General features: G+C 38.9%; 1 protein-coding gene across 2 annotated transcripts in view; it reads right to left on the reverse strand.

The window, feature by feature from the left end:
* The window catches only part of CCD1 (carotenoid cleavage dioxygenase 1), a 232,008-nt gene that overhangs the window by 68,215 nt on the left and 141,877 nt on the right, over nt 1-21,916 (reverse strand). For both annotated transcript variants that reach the window (XM_089404145.1, XM_089404146.1), the window contains 7 exons: nt 19,776-19,886; nt 19,464-19,648; nt 18,805-18,940; nt 18,394-18,511; nt 18,169-18,270; nt 17,687-17,938; nt 17,387-17,498 (listed from right to left, as the gene is read on the reverse strand). In XM_089404145.1, coding sequence (XP_089260271.1) covers nt 17,387-17,498; nt 17,687-17,938; nt 18,169-18,270; nt 18,394-18,511; nt 18,805-18,940; nt 19,464-19,648; nt 19,776-19,886 — 1,016 coding nt within the window. The remainder of the gene's footprint in view (nt 1-17,386; nt 17,499-17,686; nt 17,939-18,168; nt 18,271-18,393; nt 18,512-18,804; nt 18,941-19,463; nt 19,649-19,775; nt 19,887-21,916) is intronic.

Here is a 21,916-nt window from a genome sequence, read left to right on the forward strand (position 1 = left end):
GAGGACATCTTCACCTCCCCCGCAGGGGTGCCTCTGCACTATCAAGTCAAACACTCCATCGATCTGACCCTAGGTGCGTCGTTACCCAATGGACCAATCTATCAGCGATCTGTTTTGGAGAACGACGAAATCAAGAGGCAGATTCAGGAGTTGTTGTAGAAAGGTCACATTCGGCCGAGCTCATCGCCCTATGGGAGCCCAATCGTGTTGGTACAGAAAAAGGATGGGACTTGGAGACTTTGTATTGACTATCGGGCGTTGAACAAGATCATTGTCCGGAATAGGTACCCGATGCCATGGATTGATGACCTTCTGGACCAACTCAAGGGGGCCAAATATTTTAGCAAAATCGACTTGAAGTTCGGATATCATCCGTATCAATCAAATCCTCTGATGTGTGGAAGACTGCCTTCAAAGCTAAGGAGGGCCTTTTCGAATGGCAAGTTATGCCTTTTGGGTTGACAAATGCTCCTACAGCCTTCATGAGGCTGATGGATGACATCTTGTGGCCATTCACCAACTCATTTATAGTGGTATACTTGGATGACATCTTGATCTTTAGCCAAAGTTGGCAAGAGCACCTCCACCACATCCGACGAGTTCTCCAAACACTGCGGCAACACAAGCTGTGTGCCAATTTGGAGAAATACACTTTTGGCATGACCCAGTGTTGCACAAAAAATTGTCACCTTGACATTCTGCAATCTGTGTGAGTCCATTACCACTCATACTTTCCTTCTTTGCAAGTTTTTAGCCTCGGTTCTTCATATCAAGCCTTGAAAATAAGAGAAAGTCCTTAAAAGTCTCTATAACTCTGGTTCCGCACTTTCTCTTAGAATTACCTGCGGTCCCGCACCTAAAAGGTCATGTCTCCTGCGCACCTGACCACTCTGTCTCTGTGTTATGGGTGCGGACCCCTGTAAAATTTAAAAAGGCGCAAGAATATTCTTAAAAACTCACTTTGAGTCATTTCTAGAAGCTTCTGGAAGGAATCTTGAGGTGGCAAGTTTGCTCCCTTAAGGTTCATGCATCCCATACCTTAAGGAGCTAACCCCTTGATGTGAGGAGCTTATCCCTTTGAAGGAGGACTAGATCCCTTCATAGGTGGACCTGTAACCTCCTTCCTCTACACTATAAAATGAAGCATTGGGCTGGTTACTTGGGAGGGAAAAAGCTAAATATTTTTGAGGTGAAACACTGTTGTAACTTAGTCTTCTTAATTAAGCTTTTATGAGGAGAGATTACATACCTCTTTGATCTCATTTGGAAGAGTGTAAGGCTTGTCAAAGTAAAGGAGATTCCTGTTTCGGACCCTGGGAAGAGCTTGTTCAACATCAAGGCTGAAAAGATTGTAAGGTTCTTCTACTTCAAAGTTAATACAAATAAGTTTGTTTTTCTCAATAAGTTGTTGTTTTATGGTTTATTTTATGGATTCCTTGATCACCATAATGAACATGATTTATGATATTAGTTATGCAGGTGTTATTTGATGTTTGCTTGTTTGTAATTGCAGGTTCTCAAACGGAAACTCTTTTGGACAGTTGAAGGATCGCTGCTACAAACTAGCGTTGGACTTAAGGTAGGGTCTAAACACCTCTATAGTTTTTATTTATGAATAGCATATGTTTAGAGAAAAATAGATTTGTTTGTCTGCTTGTTGCTAGATATCTTTTGATACTAGGGAGATTGGCCTTGTCCGCAAGATCGATTTATCCGACCAACAAATTGGCGACTCCACTGGGGAACTGAATTTGGTTTTTGGTTTTCCTTTGTCTTTGACTTGAGAAACTTGTTCTCGTTTCTGGTTTTTGCTTGATGTGTGTTGGATTGGGTAGTTTTAGGATCTAGATTATTTTTTGTTTTTTCGAAGTTTTCAGGGGACTGCACTTTCTATTTACAGACAGTGCAGGCATTTCCGCACTTTTCCTTTAGTACACAGAGCGATACAGCGCCTGTTTCTTCTGGAAGCCTACGGACCCTGTAAATTTTTTTGAAAAACCTAAAAATGTTTTCTTCCAGTTAAGTTTAGGTTTTATTTACGACTTTTAGTGTCTACCCAAATTTGCATGTGTTTTGTCAAAAATCTCTTGTGAGTGAGTTCCATTGGTATTTTTGTTTTAGATGATTTTCTAGAAGTTTTGCATACCTGGAATGGTTTTCACTTGGTCTCTGTAGTGACTGAAAGATCAGAAGTTTGAGAAACCTTAGATTACCCTGGTGTCTTTTCGTCTTCTTGATGAGTCTAACCTGTTTGTGAAATCTGTCCTTTGTGAGAAATAGATTTACTTTTCTCTTTGCAAATCTTTGAACAAGCTTTGTCATAAGTTTTGAATTTCATTTTTATAAAAGAAAACATATCTGGATGTTTTTTGATTGATTTGTTATTCTGAACGAATGAATCCTTAGTTTGTTGAACAACTAAGTAAAACATACTCAAAAAGAATTGAAGCTTTTATACAATTAGGTTTTTAGGAGTTTTTAGATCTCAAAATTAGTTTTGTAGTTTTGAGTGTTTTCTAGAACTTGTAGATCTCTTTTGAAAGAAATTGTTTTTTGTAGTTTCAAGTTTTGAAAAGAGAAAGGGATTTATTGTGAGCTTTAATTAGTAGTCTCGTTTTGAGTTCTTATTGAAAAAGACAAAAAGATTTTCTTTCCATTTACATGTTGAAAGAAAGATTTGTTCTTAAAGAATTGTATTTTCGAACTCTTTCTTTTAGCTAGAATTTCATTGAAAGAAAAACGAATTGTTTATCATTTTAGGTGCATCTTTTTAGTGCTTTTAGAGTAGAGTCTTCACACCATCAAAGTTTCATTTCCATACCTATTGACTTAAAGAACAACCCATAAAAGAAACGCTTAATTAAAATTGATCTAGTAATCTTTTTTATTTCTAGGGCTCTTATCACCAATATAGCTTAGGCTAGTATCTTGGAGTAGGGAGTAATTAACTCTCTGAGATAGTTAAAACAAACAAGGAGCTATATCTTGCGGTAGGAAATAAATCCAATTGTAATTGATACATTCTGGGAATCTTCTCTTAAAGGAGTCAATCACAAGATCATGTCCGAACCTTTGAGACAATCAAGTCTGTTTCATTGGGAAAGATAGAAGATTTACGTGTATTATAAACAGTAAACCTTGGATTAACCATTGTCGAGGAGCCTGGGGTCACTTGTTGGTAAACCTTAGATTGATCATGTTGAGGAGCCTTCAAGGGGATTGAGCTTTGTTAATCTGCCCTTGCGCGTAGATCGGATCGTAAACTGTTCTCCCAGTTGTATTTGTTGCTGTTGGTAACCCTAGTGTCCATAAACTTAAGATTATTTCCTAAGGTGATGGTGAAGGACGAGTCTCACTGTACTTGGAGCAGACGTCGAATAGACTCACTTGGACTCTCTGGGGGGTTCTCTTCACTCGAGATGGTTTTGTGAAGAAACTTGTGCTAGTCTGTTTCATTAAGTAGGTTGTCGGGGTAACTGTTCCAACCGCCCTTTCTGTATTAAAATTCTACGACGTTGGATTTCATCACCAACTAGTGTTTTTAGTACGGGAAGTTACTGTTTGTGTGTGGTTTGAACTCTTAGATTTTTTAGGCGTGTGATTCAGTTGTTTGTTTCTTTAGAGACTTTAGGTGCTTTTATTGAAATTTTCTTTGTTTGCGTGTGATTATTTTCATCCTACACCCAAAGATTATTATCCTTGATCAATCATGTCAAGACAGTCATCTATGTTTTCCCAATCACCGGAAACATTTTTATATGGTGGTCCTACTGTTCCTTTGGGGTACCAGTCACTTTCTGGTACTTTTTCAGGAGCAACTCCTCGACCGACTGAACATCAGTTATCACCTGGTAATAATGGAACTAAAACATTGAACGCAGAGCAGATTTTTATGATGTCAGGTAGTATTCCAAATCCTCAACCTCAAGGTAGTCAGTTACCACCTGGGGGGCAAGGTAGTCAGTTACCACCTAGGGGGCAAGGTTGATCATGTTGAGGAGCCTTCAAGGGGATTGAGCTTTGTTAATCTGCCCTTGCGCGTAGATCGGATCGTAAACTGTTCTCCCAGTTGTATTTGTTGCTGTTGGTAACCCTAGTGTCCATAAACTTAAGATTATTTCCTAAGGTGACGGTGAAGGACGAGTCTCACTGTACTTGGAGCAGACGTCGAATAGACTCACTTGGACTCTCTGGGGGTTCTCTTCACTCGAGATGGTTTTGTGAAGGAACTTGTGCTAGTCTGTTTCATTAAGTAGGTTGTCGGGGTAACTGTTCCAACCGCCCTTTTTGTATTAAAAATCTACGACGTTGGATTTCATCACCAACTAGTGTTTTTAGTACGGGAAGTTACTGTTTGTGTGTGGTTTGAACTCTTAGATTTTTTAGGCGTGTGATTCAGTTGTTTGTTTCTTTAGAGACTTTAGGTGCTTTTATTGAAATTTTCTTTGTTTGCGTGTGATTATTTTCATCCTACACCCAAAGATTATTATCCTTGATCAATCATGTCAAGACAGTCATCTATGTTTTCCCAATCACCGGAAACATTTTTATATGGTGGTCCTACTGTTCCTTTGGGGTACCAGTCACTTTCTGGTACTTTTTCAGGAGCAACTCCTCGACCGACTGAACATCAGTTATCACCTGGTAATAATGGAACTAAAACATTGAACGCAGAGCAGATTTTTATGATGTCAGGTAGTATTCCAAATCCTCAACCTCAAGGTAGTCAGTTACCACCTGGGGGGCAAGGTAGTCAGTTACCACCTAGGGGGCAAGGTAGTCAGTTACCGCTTGGGGGGCAACCTCAAGGTAGTCAGTTATCGCCTAGGGGGCAACCCCAAGGTAGTCAGTTTCCACCTGGAGGGCTACCTCAAGGTTTTCAACCTTCAGGACAATACATACCCCAAGGTCAACCCCAAACTCAGTATATTCCTCAGGATGCTTATCAACCCCAGATTCAGTACGTGCCTCAGGGTTATCAACCTCAAGGTTAGTACCCAACTCAAGGTTTCCAACCGCCTTCTGGTCAGTCATTTTTACAAGGAGCTGGAAATGTACCTCCTAATTATCAGCCCTACGTTCAACCAGGTTATGGTCCTCCATATGCACAACCTTTTATGAGTCTTGGAATGAACATGGTGTGGGATCTGTCTCAAACTCAACAGACTTTGCAACCTAATGTGCAATTACCTTATCAAGCTGGACAACCTTTGGTTTCTGGTCCAATCCAGCAACCTGTCCAACCTACGGTTCAAACCTTTGCACCTGGTTTAGTTCAGTAGCCTAGGCCTAGCTCACCTCAGACTCTGCCTCGAACTGCTGCTGCAACTGTTGCATTTTCTGTTCAACCTACCACACCTGTTTCTGGAGTATCTGTAGCTCCGGTTTCTACTATCCCTGCATCAGTGCAAACTCCTCAAGTCTCTGTGCCCCAGTCAGGACCTACGGTTTAGACTTCGGTCCAGATGCCTGTAGGACAAGCTGGTCCAAGTACAATTGCCATGAGTCAACCGTACTAGGGACAGTATCAATCCGGTCCTACTGTACAAAATCCAATTTATCAGTATCAACTGTACCCTGGCTATACTTATCAACAGCCTCAACAACCCCAGTTTGGTCCGGTTAATCCTGGTTTCCCAGGAGGTTATAACATTCCTAATGCAAATCCGATTCCAGGTTATCCTGGATATCCTCCTCCTGGAGCTGGTCTCATTACTCAAGGTTTTCGTGAACCTAACCGTCAGTTACCATTTATTGCAACTTTGGATTTACTTGATTTGTCGTGCCTTACAAACGATCCGATTTACTATCTTCCGTATTGGCCGCCAATGCCTAATAAGTTGCCCAGTGATATCCCGAAATTCGAGGGTAAGTCAGGTGAGGATCCGTCAAATCATGTTATGACTTATCACCTCTGGTGTGCATCTAATTCAATCATTGATGATTCAATTCGATTGCATCTTTTTCAAAGAACTCTTATTGGTCTTGTTGCCAAATGGTACATTGAGTTACCACGAGGCTCTTTTTATAATTTCAGTCAGTTAGCCACTTCTTTCTTAACTCATTTTCAGTTGCCTGTCAGATACAACAATGGCACGGAACTGTTAACTTCACTAAAACAATCCACGTCCACATATATTTCTAATCATATTCATGAATGGCGACGTAGACGACGTTTCGTGAAAGTTTTCATTCCGAATCAAATTTTAGAGAAATGGTTCGTTAAATCATTGTTACCTAAAATCACTGAAGATGTAGCTAAGGTAGGAGTTGTCACTGAAGAGCAAGTCATTTCTCAAGCTCAGTACCTTGACCTCGTTTATACGCAGTCAGGTAATTTACACGAAAAAATCCTAATCTTCCAAAAACTACAGCTCCTTCAGGGTCTCATGCCGCTGATGGTATGATTGGTTCAGTTAGTATTAAAAGCAAGAAGAAATCTTCAAAGAATTCTTCTCCTACAATAACTTTACCTGATTCCCCGAAAGGAGATTCTTCTGCTGAAGTTTCTGCCGACGTCCATGTCGTAGATTCATCTACAACCAAATCCGGTAGTAAAGAGAAGGGGAAGAACAAAAACAATCAAAATTCAAAAGATAAAACAAATAAAAATGAATCTATTGATGAAAAACGAAAACCTCGCTATCCTTGTTTCATTTGCGACGAGGATCATTTTACCAAAGAATGCCCATATCGAGCAGAGTTTTCAAAATTCGTTAAAGGTTCTCAAACGCCTGTTGTCTTGAAGGATCCTTTTCCTACTCAAGATAGTAAGGTGGATGCTTCTTCCTCGAATACCTTGGAAGAACCCATTATGATGATGTCTCATGTCAGGATTGCGACGCGATCACAAGATTATGGTAGTAAAAATCCTGTTGATGGTAAAGAAGCAGAATCTTCTAATTCAAACACATCAACTTCACCTCCTCCTGGTTTCGATCCATTACAGATCAAGGAACCCAACTCTGACTTAGTAATCAAACCGCCTGCTAAAGGTATATTTCGGAAATCAGCTTTCAATCCACATACGAGAGCTGCTCAGAATTATAACATTGTTGAAGACTTGGCCATTGCCCCTTCAGCAATGTCGGTTTTGGAAGTGCTGCAATCATGCCCAGCACAGTGTAAATTACTATTGTCTGCTATAGGAGCTGTCGATATTCAGGATTTGAACCTAATAATCTTCGATTTAGAGAATAGTACACCCCGCCTCCCTCATCAAATGGCTTTCCAGATTCCAGTGTTAGTCAAAAACAGACCTTGCTTTCGGACTATGATTGATGAAGGGGCTTCTACATGTATTATGTCGATCCAGTGTTGGAAATCGCTTGGTTCTCCCACACTCAATCAGTCTTCGACAATTCTAAAGGCTTTTGATGGCCGAGGGTTCCATCCTTTTGGTATTTTGGAAGATTTACCTATAGGGGTTGAAGGCAAAACTGTAAATCTAGATGTGGAAGTGGTTGATGCCCCTCTAGATTACAACCTTCTCCTGGGTCGCAGTTGGTCTTATGCTATGACTATTATTGTTTCATCGGTCTTTCGGCTTATTAAGTTTCCTCATAACGGAAAGATCGTTACGATAGACCAGCTGAGTTATTTCTCATCCAACCCAGCCTCTTCAGATAGCGTTCAGCACGTCGGTAAAACGACTATCCCTTACAAGGATGTTGGGGTAGGTTTGATTAAAGATTCTGGTTTACTAGGAACTTTTTCCTTCCCTCCTCCTAACGTATCGCCTTCTATTGCAAATATTCATATGATTTCATCGAATACTGTTACTTTTGATGATCCTCGGATCGTACCTTCCGATTCTGAGGTGGATTCATTTCATGGCGCGATGCCTATGAGTCCCTTTGAAATTGCATATCAGGCTTTACAGTCATTTTCTGATTCCTGACCAATCTCGAGGATAGTTTTGTTCCTGTGTCAACCTCGTTAAAAAATGAAACCGGATGTCTGGAGCATAGTTCCTTGTCTTGTGTCAAGCTCGTTAAAAAATGAAACAAGGAGTATAAGCATAGTTCCTTGTCTTGTGTCAAGCTCGTTAAAAAATGAAACAAGGATCGTGGAGCATAGTTCCTTGTCTTGTGTCAAGCTCGTTAAAAAATGAAACACGGGTTATGAGGATAGTTCTTTTACTGTGTCAACCTCATTAAAAAATGAAACAACTCCCTCAAAAGTGAACCTTCATTCCATCCACCTCGTTGAATGCAATGAAGCTTTGGGGGCATGTAACTCGTTTTGAGTCATTATGCTGGGGGCATGCGAACTTATAACAAGCATAGTTTTTCGTTTCAAGCTTGTGTAAACATGAAACTGAATCCAAGCAGAGTTCTCTGTGGTTCAAGCTTGTGTAAAAATGAACCCATACCTGATTTACATCTTGTGATTGAAGTTTTTATCCGCTAAATTCTGTTAGATGAGCCTTCGTTGTTTTCATTCCATCGCCACCATCTCTTTGGCTGATCATATGCTTTCACTTGGTTGTTTTTCCTTTCCGAGGGACCGCAGCGATGAGTGGTTTTGTTAGCCAGCCTCTTAACCATTACATGTTTTGAGCAGTTCCACCATTGCCGGAACCAGTTGCTACCCTTTATACCACTTGTTCCTCTAAGACGAGTCCTCTTTAAGCTCTTTTCTGACTCGTAAAATATGAAAAGATTGCCATGTTTTTCCCTTTTAACTCGTTAAACAGAATAAAAAGGCGGTCCACTTACAGCTCTTTTATGACCGTATAAACATGAAAAGATCGTCGGACTTTTGTCATTGCAAATTCGATATTGATTATAAAACGACGTGTCTTCGATCACTTTTTTACTTTTTCGGATTGGAGCCACTAATTATGAAAAATGCTCCTTGATCGTAATGGTCAAGCGATTCTCTCGAGTATTATTTTATACTTTTTCGGGCTCGAGAGACAAATTTACGAAAAATGACACCCATGGAGTTTTCTTAAGTTTTTCTTCTGACTCCCTAAAATTGAAAAACACCGAGTTTTTCCTATACTAGACTCGTTAAAATTTAACAGTAAAGGACCTGTTCAATTTTAAACAGGAACAAACCACTCCTCCTTAGGGTTCGAATTTTAAACTAAGTTGGACTCATCCAAAGGATGAGCTTATAAACAAGCAAATGTTATCCTCCTCAAGCTTGTCAAAAATAAAGAGGTACGTGCCAAAAATGGTGGGGGAAAAGAGAGAAAAATGAACTTGTTTGTTACACTTTGTGTTTTAGAAAAACAGTTAACCACTCTTGAACACGAAACTTTTTGTTCACCTGGGTTGGGAAATCCTTTGCCTAACAGTTAATCAAACCATATTGAAAGTCTTCAACTGGATTCTGGGTATTAGCTTTGGGTCAATTGTCATCAAACCATCTGCAGTGTCGTTATGTGTTCAAGAGGTCAGTTCAAACAAACCATTCATCTGCAAAATATCTGTCATCCATTTTGACCATCCCTGAGTTAGTCCTTGCCAAATATATTTCTTCAAAACTTGATCTATGATTTCATGTTGTGGGCTTGCCTACGATAGATCGCTTTCTATCGACTTCAGCTCATTATCTAGAAAGATGATCTAGAAATCATCAATACCTTGAAATCTGCATGCCCTAATGGTAGGTTTCTTGCTTTCGACGATAGGTTGCATCATTGACCTTCGATCAAAGGATTCTATGACATGTTCGACATCAACTCATTTATTCACATTTCATGGATTGTACTGAGTACTTTGAGAGCCATTGACATTACTGGTGGTTTCTCTCACACTTGTTAACAGTTCACATCATTGACTGGTAATCAAGTGGTTTCTACCATGTTCGACTTCAACACATTCATTCACATGGATAGAATCGTACTAGTTCGGGAAGCAGAAATCAAGACCCTGGATCTAGTTTCTACCATCCAGGCTACGAGGAATTTTGTTATTCATTATACAGTGGACTATTCATAAACAGATGGTTGTGCCCATACTATGTCTACATATGTCTATACTCTTGGTGTATTACAAAATCATTCCTGTATCAGAACAGTTTAGTCAGTTTTCTAGTCAGTTTTAATCTGAGTATGGGAATGCCTACCTCAGTGATGATATGTTCACATATATATATATATATTTTGCATTGAATGTTTTTACAGGTTCCGACTGGGGTGTCCACAGGATGATCCTTGAAATGATAAAGTACTTCACTCTTCATAGATGACAAACTCTATCTTCATTTATTACAGACTTTGCACTTTAGGGAGCAATCTGTTGCACAAAAAATTGTCACCTTAACATTCTGCAATCTGTGTGAGTCCATTACCACTCATACTTTCCTCCTTTGCAAGTCTTAAGCCTCAATTCTTCATATCAAGCTTTGAAAATAAGAGAAATTCCTTAAAAGTCTCTAAAACTCTGGTTCCACACTTTCTTTTAGAATTACCTGCGGTCCCGCACCTGAAGGTCATGTCTCCTGCGCACCTGACCGCTCTGTCTCTGTGTTATGGGTGCAGACCCCTGTAAAAGTTAAAAAGGCGTAAGTATATTCTTAAAAACTCACTTTGAATCATTTCTAGAAGCTTCTGGAAGGAATCTTGAGGTGGCAAGTTCGCTCCCTTAAGGTTCATGCATCCCATACCTTAAAGAGCTAACCCCTTGATGTGAGGAGCTTATTCCTTTGAAGGAGGACTCTATCCCTTCATAGGTGGACCTGTAACCTCCTTCCTCTGCACTACAAAATGAAGCATTGGGCTAGTTACTTGGGAGGGAAAAAGCTAAATATTTTTGAGGTGAAATGTTGCTGGAACTTAGTCTTCTTAATTAAGCTTTTATGAGGAGAGATTACATACCTCTTTGATCTCATTTGGAAGAGTGTAAGGCTTGTCAAAGTAAAGGAGATTCCTGTTTCGGACCTTGGGAAGAGCTTGTTCAACATCAAGGCTGAAAAGGTTGTAAGGTTCTTCTACTTCAAAGTTAATACAAATAAGTTTGTTTTTCTCAATAAGCTGTTGTTTTATGGTTTATTTTATGGATTCCTTGATCACCATAATGAACATGATTTATGATATTAGCTATGTAGGTGTTATTTGATGTTTGCTTGTTTGTGATTGCAGGTTCTCAAAAGGAAACTCTTTCGGACGGTTGAAGGATGGCTGCTACAAACTAGCGTTGGACTTAAGGTAGGGTCTAAACACCTCTATAGTTTTTATTTATGAATCGCATATGTTTAGAGAAAGATAGATTTGTTTGTCTGCTTGTTGCTAAATATCTTTTGATACCAGGGAGATCGACCTTGTCCACAAGATCGATTTATCCGGCCAACACCCAGGTTCAGTATCTATGATACATTATTGATGAACGTGGGGTGCATGTGGATCTAGCCAAGATCCAAGTCATTTGGGATTGGCCAGCCCCAACCACTCTGACAGAGTTCTGTAGCTTTTTGGGTCTTGCCAATTTCTACCGCAAGTTCGTGTTGGGGTTCTCTCATATCACTTGGCCCTTGAGTCAAGTCACCAAGGGAGGAGCAAAAACAAAATTCTTTTGGTCTGAATCTCAACAAAAGGCGTTTGCATTTCGGGGTCAAGAAAACAGTGGCAGTACTGCAGAAGTATTTCTATTGGCCGAATCTTCAACAGGATGTTGGGAAGTACATTAGATCTCGCACTACCTGTGCCATTGCCAAACCAACCATCAAGAAGCAAGGCCTCTATACTCCGCTGCCTACCCCTAGTTGACCTTGGGAATCTATATCCATGGATTACATGTCGAGCCTTCCTTCTACTAAGCATGGCAACGACTGTGTTTTTGTGGTCGTTAACAAATTCTTGAAGATGGCCATTATGGCGGCCTGCAAGAAGAATATCACAGTAGAAGCCACTGCTAAACTCTTCTTTGAATGAGTGTGGGTACACTTTGGGATCCCACAGTCTATCATCTCAGATCGGGACAACAAGTTCCTCAGTACATCTTGGTCCAGTTTCTGGTCGATGCTGGACACCAAGCTCACTAAGTCCACAGCTTTCCATCCCCAAATTGATGGCCAGACAGAGGTCGTCAACAGGATGATCGTACACATTCTGTGCATGTACAACTCAAAGCATCTACGCACATGGGATGAGAGCCTTTCCTATGTCCCGCACAGCTATAACCGGGCTCTCCACAACTCGAATGGCCACAACCCTTTTCAGGTGGGCTTGGGATTCCAACCACTATGTTCCATTAATGTGGCCATACCATTATTTGCTACTCAGGCGGATTCAGCTCATGTCCAGTCCAAAGTCGACAAGGCAAACGGCTTCATTGAGCACATCCAACACATCCGCCAGCAGGTCCACGACATTCTGGAGAAATCAAATGCCAAGTACAAGCAGCAACATGATCAACATCGGGTGCCACACAAGTTTCAGGTGGGCGACAAAGTTTGGTTTCATTTGCAGAAGGAACGCCTTACCGGAGCCTATCGAAAACTCAGACCACTTGGATATGGTCCTTACAACATTACCAAGGCTATGGGAGACAATGCGCTTAAGCTCAACATTCCCCCATTCCTTGGCCTGCACCTAGTGTTCAATGTGGACCGCCTTCGACCATACTTCCCACCATTAATGGACACATCAAACATTGCAGAACAACTCAAACCTACAGAGTTAAATTCAAACTACATGGAACAAGCCACAACTAATCAGATCATGGACACGTAGATCAAGAACACACGACACCAAAGGATCCAACTATATCGAGTTGTCAAAGCAGGCCAACTCCTTCACCAGGGCAAGTGGCTCACCAGGGACCAAGTTTAGCAAAAGTTTCCTCATCGCATGGAGGAACTCAATGCAATGGGGACCATTACTTCCTAAGGGGGGAGGAATGGTCCAGGTGGATATTGGTGGTCACTCGCCTAGATCCCCACCATTGTTTCTTTCAGTTTTTCAGTTTCCTTATTTGTAGCACAATTTACTATTTTTGGCAATTTTTCGGGTACTAAACTTCCGGAGCCGTTTTGAGGCCCTAAACAACGTTTTTTGGGGAAATCGGATAGATCTTTCTAATGAGGTATTGTGCGCGTCAAACGAAGATCGTATGCCAAAGTTACGACCCCGAGCAGTTGATGTACCAATTTACCCAAATAGGGCCCATAGTTTGGCGCTTCATTTCCTAGAGTTAGGTTTTTGGATGTTTAGGGTTTTCTATTGTTTCTCAATAATAAATAGGCCTTTGAGCCTCATTGTAACACAGTTCAAAGGCATGTACCCGCCACATCTCTTCTCAGAGATAAGCTACCATCGCCCGAGCAAGTCTTATTTCCATTCTGTTTGTAAGCATATTTCAGTATTTGATAATAATGAAATGAAGTGTTATTTTTGCTGCATCTCTGTATTTATGGTTATATATGTAATTTGTTGTTTTCCTGTTTAAATCCGGATCAACATAGGTCTGAAATACATCAGTGGCACAAGTATGTTTTTCTCTGTTTTCTCTCTAGTCTATGCAAAGAAAAAGAAATAAGCAATTTGGAATATTTTGACATTTTGACATAAAAATCGCTCGCTGTTGTCATATACTCATTTGCTGCTCCTTTATCATTGGAACATAAGTAGCCTATTGTTATCCTAAGTTTCTCATTTATGTCATTTGGAATTTGAATATCATAAGTGGCTCTAAGTGCTTTCATTGATTCATAAGATTGTTAACATTGGATAGAGAATATCTTGTTGAGCATCTTGTTTTACATCATTTGTCTTTTGAGATTTAATGGTCTTCATCATTCTAATTGGTACAAGAGCCTTGGTATAACTCTCATTCTTGTTTCATTGCTAATATATCTTATTGAAAGATAACTTTACATTGGCACTTTAAGATCTAGGGATTTGTGAGTCTTCTTGTTTTAATTGAGCATCTCTTAAGTTGAATGGTCATTGGCATTTCTAATTTGACTAAGGAACATTGGTTACATTGTCTAATAATCGTTGGCTAAGTGTTCTAATAGAAAGGTGCTCTAATTGTTACTATTGGCTTATATTGTTGCTATCTTGAGCATATTGATAAATCGTTTATTTTGTTGGGCACATCTTGTTAATTTGGCACATTCTCTTATGGTTAAGATTGTCTTTTGAATATCATTGTCAAGTACTTGTTTCCTTAATTCAAGATTTAATCATAGCTTAAGTACTTAATCATTAAGCAAATCTTAACCTAAGACTCACTCTCCATCCTTGCATTGCATCCTAAGTTTAGTTGCAGTAATAACTTACCTCCAAGCATAAGCTTGGTTGATAGACCTTTAGGGCCACCCTTCTCATCTAGCTTGAGGGGCTTAGCAACTCTTCGGTGGTTAACACGGTGACCTTGCAGTTGTCAAAGCCGCAGTCTCCGTAGCGCCGAAGGCAACGGGTGATAGGAGTCTAATAGAAGGTATTGTTAATCAAGCCTTTGCTTGCTTCCTGTTGGCCTCCTTCCCACAACCTACCTTGGAGCCTAGCTTCAAAATAGTTAAGGGAAGGTCATACTTAGATTAGGCATTTAATTAAAAATAACCAAGATCTTTGCATCTCACCTAGGTCTTAGGATTTGCATTTCATATAAGTTAGTGAAACATCCAAGCAACAGTTGTCCATCCAGTTACTTGGTCTCAATTTTATAACAAGCAAGAGTGTTGACTCCATAAGGCATTGGTCTCAAATATAAATTTAATCTAATCCTTAAAATCTTGCTAAATTTAACCAGGTAGCTAGGCCACTCAACTGTGTCTCCCAGACTCGTTGGTTCCCAACTTGTCCTTCATCATCTCATTTCCATAGGGTCTACCCCCCATAGCTTGTTGTTGGGAGATAGCTAGAATGGAGAGCTTGGGGATCACAGTGACAGCCCTCGACCTGAGTCGTTGTCTCGGTGTTTGTACAATTTGAGTGACAACATGTCTAATCCTTAACTTTCATGGTAAGTTTGTATCTCCTCCCAAAGTAGTGGATGCGGGTGTTCTACCACTGACTCTTGAGGGTCAAGTTGGGAAGATCAACAAACAATAGGATAGTTGTGATCCTTACCTCATGGTAAGTCATATCCTGCATATTGTCCTTTGGATAGAGGGTGGTAGCTTGAACTCCCCTATGATGTCAAACTCTTCTTCTTTTAGATTCGAGAGTGTTCAGCAGAGATGAGCAGAGACAACATTTGACTTGATGACGAGACATTTGAGATGAGACATATGATGCAGTCGGAAATTTCTCCCTAATTGAGAGGGAGTGTTAATTTGGCAGCTCATGAATAAATTCCCTCATTTGGACAACCTTCCTCATCCGGAGAAGACCCTCTTCGCCCTTGGAAGAATTTAATTTGGTCAAGGAAAAATTTATTTTTAATATGAAAACCCAAAAGTGCACAAAAGTTCAGAGCGGCTTTAAATACAAACTGGGTCTCCTCCAATGCCTATATAGTATAAATATAGCTCATTAGTACCTCATTTGGACACACATCTCACGTATTCATTTCTTTTTCTCTTGGAGGTTTGTACATCTGAAAAATTGCAGGTCTCTTTCACACATTTGAGAGGACACTTGATTGGGCTGAAAATCATTGACCAGCATTGACTTTTTGAGATCGGGCACAGTTTGACTTGATTTGACTTGCATTTTGGACTAGTTTTGGAGGCTGAATTCTTTGGCACAGAGATCGAGAATTTCTGGGCACTTTGACTGCAGTTGACCACAGACTTTGACTTCATACCTGACTGCAGACTTTCTCTCTCCATTGACCAAGTTTGATCGTGAATTTTGGGACTGTTTTGACAAATCTTTGACAAGATTGGAAGGCTGCATTGACTGGCAGATTGACCGAGATTTTTGGAGGCTGTTTGGCCATTAACTTATGACTTGTTAGGGCATCTTTGACTGCTGTTGACTGCTGTTGACTTTGACCAGATTTTACTTTGAGCTCATTTCTTGAAGCTTTGGATATTGGTCATTGGAAAGTCAAATCTGTTGACCTTTGACTCTTAGATGGTGAATTGAATCATTGTACTCTCTTTGTTGAACATTTTATCACAATCTAATAAAAAGAAGAAATTGAAAGGGTTTTCCCCGTTGTGGGTTTTTACCTGGTCTTTGACCAAATCTGGTGTCTCTTATTGCTCTTTATTGTCTTAGACTGTCATTGCATTTACTGTTCTATCTACAATTGCTATTTATTACTAGAAAGATTAAATTGATTTGAAAATGATTGCTTATTGAAGATAAGATTGGGGTAAAGTGATTGTAACAGCATAGAACAGTAGAAAATTAACAGGATTTAATACATACCTATGATTGGGAGATTCAACACTGGTTGACAAAACAAACTGAACCCTTGATCCATTAAAAAATACTTGATGGTGATGATGATGGTTGTTTAGCTATCTCCAATATGACTGATGATGACCACAAGCCCTCCTCCTTCCTTCTCCAACAGCCAAGAAACACAAACGAAGCAACAAAAATCCAAAAATTGCTTTAAACCTCATGGGTTATGCCAGTAGCCAATTTCTTGGGTTGTGGAAAAAAAATTCTCGGAAGAAAATGATTGTTAGTAAAAATTGTGATGTTAAGTTGGAGAAAAAAATCATGATTTCTTGGTGCTGGAAAAACCACTGGCCAAAAAAAATCACCCTTTTCCAACACATCTCTGGATAAAAAACTGTAGGCTACCCTGCAGATAGCGACAGTTGTTTCTGAATATATGTAATTAGGACAACAGAAATCTTGGTTAAACTAAAAGATGGATAAAGATGAGTTTTCGTACTGAAAGTATACACATTATTTGTCGAATCGATGAAATTAAGTCTGGTTAGCACAGAGCTTTTGTTCACAGCAACAGCCCCAATATTTGACAACTTTCACTAACCCCAATATTTGACTGTTATCACTAACCCTTGATAACTGAAATCTTCGTCATCTAGAGAGACATGTTGAGAATCACCTGTATTTTTGTTTCTCTTGTAGTTCTCATTTTGCTATTAATTCTTTGTTTCAGGCAGGTATATTTGCATTTCAACAAAGCAAATATTTTTTAATTTATGCATTAAGGTCTCAACAACTGGATTTCATCACCTAATTTTTTTGCCTATTGTCTAAATTTGCTGTTATTTTTAAATTTAAGGGGCTCTACATTCTTAACTCTTTATTTCTGGTGAGGTAGAATCTCGTTTATAGGAGGTAAGGATTAAATTTGTCCTCGGAATTTTATTAAAAGAACAAAAGATTCTTTTTAAAATACAAAGTTAATAATCCTTCCTCCACTATTAATACGTCTGTGTTCAAGTGCATATCACAGCCCAATATTGTTTTCTGTTTTTTTCTTTTCGTTGTTGATGAAATGCTTACCAGATACAGTACCTATATGGACTATCACTGTTATGGTTTTACTCATACCTCTGTGACAAAGAAAGCATGGAACCCATACGGCACTCTTGCTGGAAGGGGAACAACAGCTACTGGTTCAGAGGACATTGTCTTTGCATCAATCACGTTAACTTCTGATTTCCTGTCATCACGAAAATATCTGGCTGGTAAACCAATTTATAGGTAGGATATAATTGCAAGCCATATAACTTTTTATGCCTTTATGATAAACACCTTTCTATCTTTAAATGCTATTATGTCAATCCAATAAGTACAATGCCAGTATATTCTCCTACTTACAAGAATTCTTGGAGTATGAAATATACATACCCGGTATTCTCATCATGGACAAAGCATATCAAATAACCATCATCTTCTTCCAACTCTACATCAGATTCTCTTGGTACAAAAATTGCTTCAGAACCATATCGTCCATGACCGAATTGAAAGATGCCTTTAACATTGCCTCCAACCTCAATTTGTTCCTTTCCCACTTCAGGTTCAAGTTGGAGGTCAAACTTAACGATTCCTTCCACTTTAGCCAATGAATCTAGTCTAGTTCCATAAACAAAACGTTGTTTCCTGCATTTATAGGCAACATTGAAGGAAAAAATAATCATGACATAGCTTTTATAGATGAATTTGGGAAGAAATATGCAAGATGTGTTCTACAATACTTTTACCGGAAGGGATACACAGACAGAATTTGAGCAGATCTAAAGGATAAATATTCATGCAAACGTAAGGATCCTAAATATGAAATTTGATATTATGACTTTCTATGGTTACATTTCAAGAGGCTGTTTTCTCACCTTCCAATGTACTTTTCATTTATACGTGGAAAATCCACAGCAGACTCAGACAGTTTCTTCTGTGAAGCTTCTCCAGTGTTCAGGTTGAAACGCATTTCATATCTGATGTGCAGAATAAAAAAACAGCATTCTCGAAATTATTTTTAGATATAGAACAGTATGCATCAAATCTGCCATTTGCATCTCTTAATTCAGGGAGATAGAGTACTGGGGTAAACCACCCACAATTCATTTCGATAGTTGCCCAGCCTTTTTCTGACAGGCCCCGAAGCCATCTCAAGATCAATGTCTGGAAATCGACAAGTGTAAAGAACAACTTCATCACCGTCCTCCCAAGCATTGGCTGCAAATAATCAATTAAAATTAGAGCATGCCATGGAAAGATGAAAACAAAAAGCATGCCATGAAACTATGAACTCAACCTGAAATCTACTCGTTTAAAATGGAAGCTAAAGTAATCATTCAAATATGATTGAAATTAAAGGGGGGGACAAAAAGAAGAAGCAGGCATATTATAATAGAGGAAGCAAATGTAAGAGAATAGTTATGTACAACTAAAAGAATTGATCATTGGACACATAACCATACCCAAACGCCATCCAAGTAACATTAAAATTGCCAACAACAAAGTGTTACCATTATGAAAGATGTAACAGTTTGGAAGCTCAAACCAACGAATTTGAACATCGTCTTTTGCATATCGGGGTAGTATTCCAAAACGAGCTTTTCTAGTTTGATCAAAAGAGAGAACGAACTTTCCCTTAGCCATATTCTGAGGTAGATATACAAGTCAGTACATCAGATATGGGTAAACAACACTTTAAGCAGAGAATAAATATATATTTGATTTTGCTAGATATGAAAAGAGACAAGATTTTCTGCAGCTCCAATTTTGAAACTTCATTTCATTTCAATGTTCAGATTTGTAGATGAAATTGCTGTCAGCAGTTAGGCCTATTTGAAATACCAATAGATAATCTTAGGGTTCTTTCTTACATTCCAACCATTTGATTAAGAATGCTGGTTTCATTCTTTTTCAATTACTAGGAGGACCTAGTTTAGCAGAATGTTTACGCTTATATGAACTGGAACACACCATATACACTTGATCCAAGACTGATCGATCAAAGTGAACATTGGACCATTTCTTACATGACGACATTTTGATTAAAAATGTTGTTGTCATTCTTTGTCAATTACTAGGAGAATATAGTTTTAGTAGATAATTTAGGCTCGGATGAAATAGAACACACCATATGTACATGTTTCAAGACTGATTGATCAACATAAGTTACCTTGGGTTGAAAATACAAAGGAAGATCCATGAAAATCGCATAGTTTTCAGTTATTGCAAAATCATGCATCATGACAGGTTCAGGAATTGTTATGGGAACCGGATCAAGCATATACCCCTCCTTTGTGACAACATGGTAAGTAACATAGGGAGGAGTAAATTGATAGCCAAATGTGAACATCTCTCCTGCAATCCAATTGAAACAACATGATCAAATAAAATCCAATAGCATGCTCAAATTTGAAGTGTGCTGTTGTGTACAAACATCATGAATGAACATAAATAATTGTGCCTCAGATTTTTCTTTACTTACCAGTAACAGGATCAACCTTTGGATGCGCTGTAAAGGAGTGAGTTAATCTTTTATCATAATCCATCAGCCCAAGAGTTTGTAAATCCCCATCTTCAAGGACCTTCAGAGCATCTGTTAAAAAGATGGATTAAACAATTCAGTCCATGTCTTCAACCGGAACATAATATCATTCAGGGCATGGATTTCCAAATATGTTTAGATTCCTTCCAAAGATACTCGGGAAAATGTTAGAAATCATATAAACATTTGAACTAAATTTTCATTGATTTTGCAAACACTTGCTTGTCTGCATGAACCTATGCCAGCACATAACAGATGACAGAAATAGGAATTGGATATTTTCCTCACAACAAACATATAGCTCTCATGTTGGTTCCAACTTATGCTATAATTCCTTTGACTGTTGAGCTGGCAGATGTCATAAACAAAAATACGTAGGCAATTATACCATTTTTTATCGATTTGCAATCTAATGATTATTGTTAGTAGCTGATTGCTTCTCAAGGGCAAACTGAGCTAGAACCTAACTCATGGGATAGTTTGAGATTGGAAAAATTTGTTCAGAATAACAGCCCTGACATTGGTTCCAACTTCTGCCCCAACGCCTAGGAATAATGATGTGAAAACATCATCAAGGCCTGTACCCTCTGGGGTTTGAATAGCAAAGACTATCAAATTCTTTCCTTTTATTATGTACCAATAAACATTTTAAGGAAATGCATTGTCAGTGTTACTAAATTCAGCATTGGGAAAAACTGGCAGGAATCATCAACTCAGGAAATTGGCAAAATCGAGAAAAACAGAGCAAAACTTGACAAGCATAAACTCAGAAAACTCGACAACATGAAAAACCCAGAAAAAATAGACAGAAATTGGAGACTTTTGCAACACAATTTTTTACAGATTTAAGAAATCAAAATTAGTTTATAACACTAGTATGATTCTCATAGCAGATGGATTGAATAGGACACTGAAATGGGGGTTTGGCACACATACGACGATTTCAATTTTCCCATCCTCCTGCTTGTGTTCACTCGATGTTTTCTTAATTTGTGTCTCTATGCAGAAAATTGAGATTTCTTTGGTTTATTTTTCTTAAAGGAGTTCAATTCTGCATTGTATGATAAGAACTGCCATTGAGAACAAGTCTGAAAAGAAGCAGTTGGATAGTTCCCAGCACTTTTGAAGTTCATAAAAGTGAATTGAATTGGTTGATTGTTAGTTAACACTCTTTTGGCAAAATTTCACAATAGCTAGTTAATTTAGTTAATTAATCAATCAATGTCATACTGAAGTCCAACAAGAGTTTTATTTTGTATGATCTTGACATTCTGTCATGTCCCCAATTTTATTCTTCTTCATAGTACAGCCAGGGTGGATTTCCAGGACAAGGGATGGCCAGATCAGTGGAGCAGGTTTTTGTCATCAGGGGTCCCGATGGAGTTTTGAGGATTTTTATGGGATTTGATGGCATTCGCTGGGCATATTCCATCATCCACACAGTTTGTTTTTCGTTTCGTCGCATTCCGACAATCAGCATTATTATTGGGCATAACTTAATTAATTATGCTGGAGGTGGCCTTTCGGGGAGATTAATTGATGGAACACCCAGTGTAATAGCTCGTTGGAACCAGAACGAGAAGATGTTGAGAAGAGACTTCCAGTGGCCAAAGAGAGTATTGTGGGCGATTTTCCATTCTCCTTAGTTAAAAATGACTTTAATTAGTCATTTAATTAAGGAAAAATAATTAATTGGGGAAAAACGGCCAAAAGTGACTTAAGTGAAATAAAATAAAATTAAAATCTCACTTGATTAAGTGAATGGAAGAGCTTCTAGAATAATAATAAAATAAGATGCTTCTAGAGGCTTGGAGATCTATCCACGAGATCTATAAAAGAGGAGGAGAAGGTCATTTGGAGGCATCTTGGATTGGATATTGTTTCTTGTTTGAGAGATTGAGAACTCAGTGCTCTACTCCAACAATAGCCCTAGGATGGAAACCCTCGGGTGATTCAGTGAGAGTGGGAAAGAACCCATCTCTTCCATTGGTGGATCCATTCAAGGTTCACAGGCTACAGTTTATTGATTTTTAGTTCTGTTTTGGTGGCCGATTGTGGCATTGTTGAAAATCTGTTTGAGG

Source organism: Pinus tabuliformis, chromosome 2_2 (genome assembly GCF_031772625.1).
Source record: "Pinus tabuliformis cultivar Carrire ecotype Pingquan chromosome 2_2, CPIR1, whole genome shotgun sequence".
NCBI classification, from domain to species: domain Eukaryota; kingdom Viridiplantae; phylum Streptophyta; class Pinopsida; order Pinales; family Pinaceae; genus Pinus; species Pinus tabuliformis.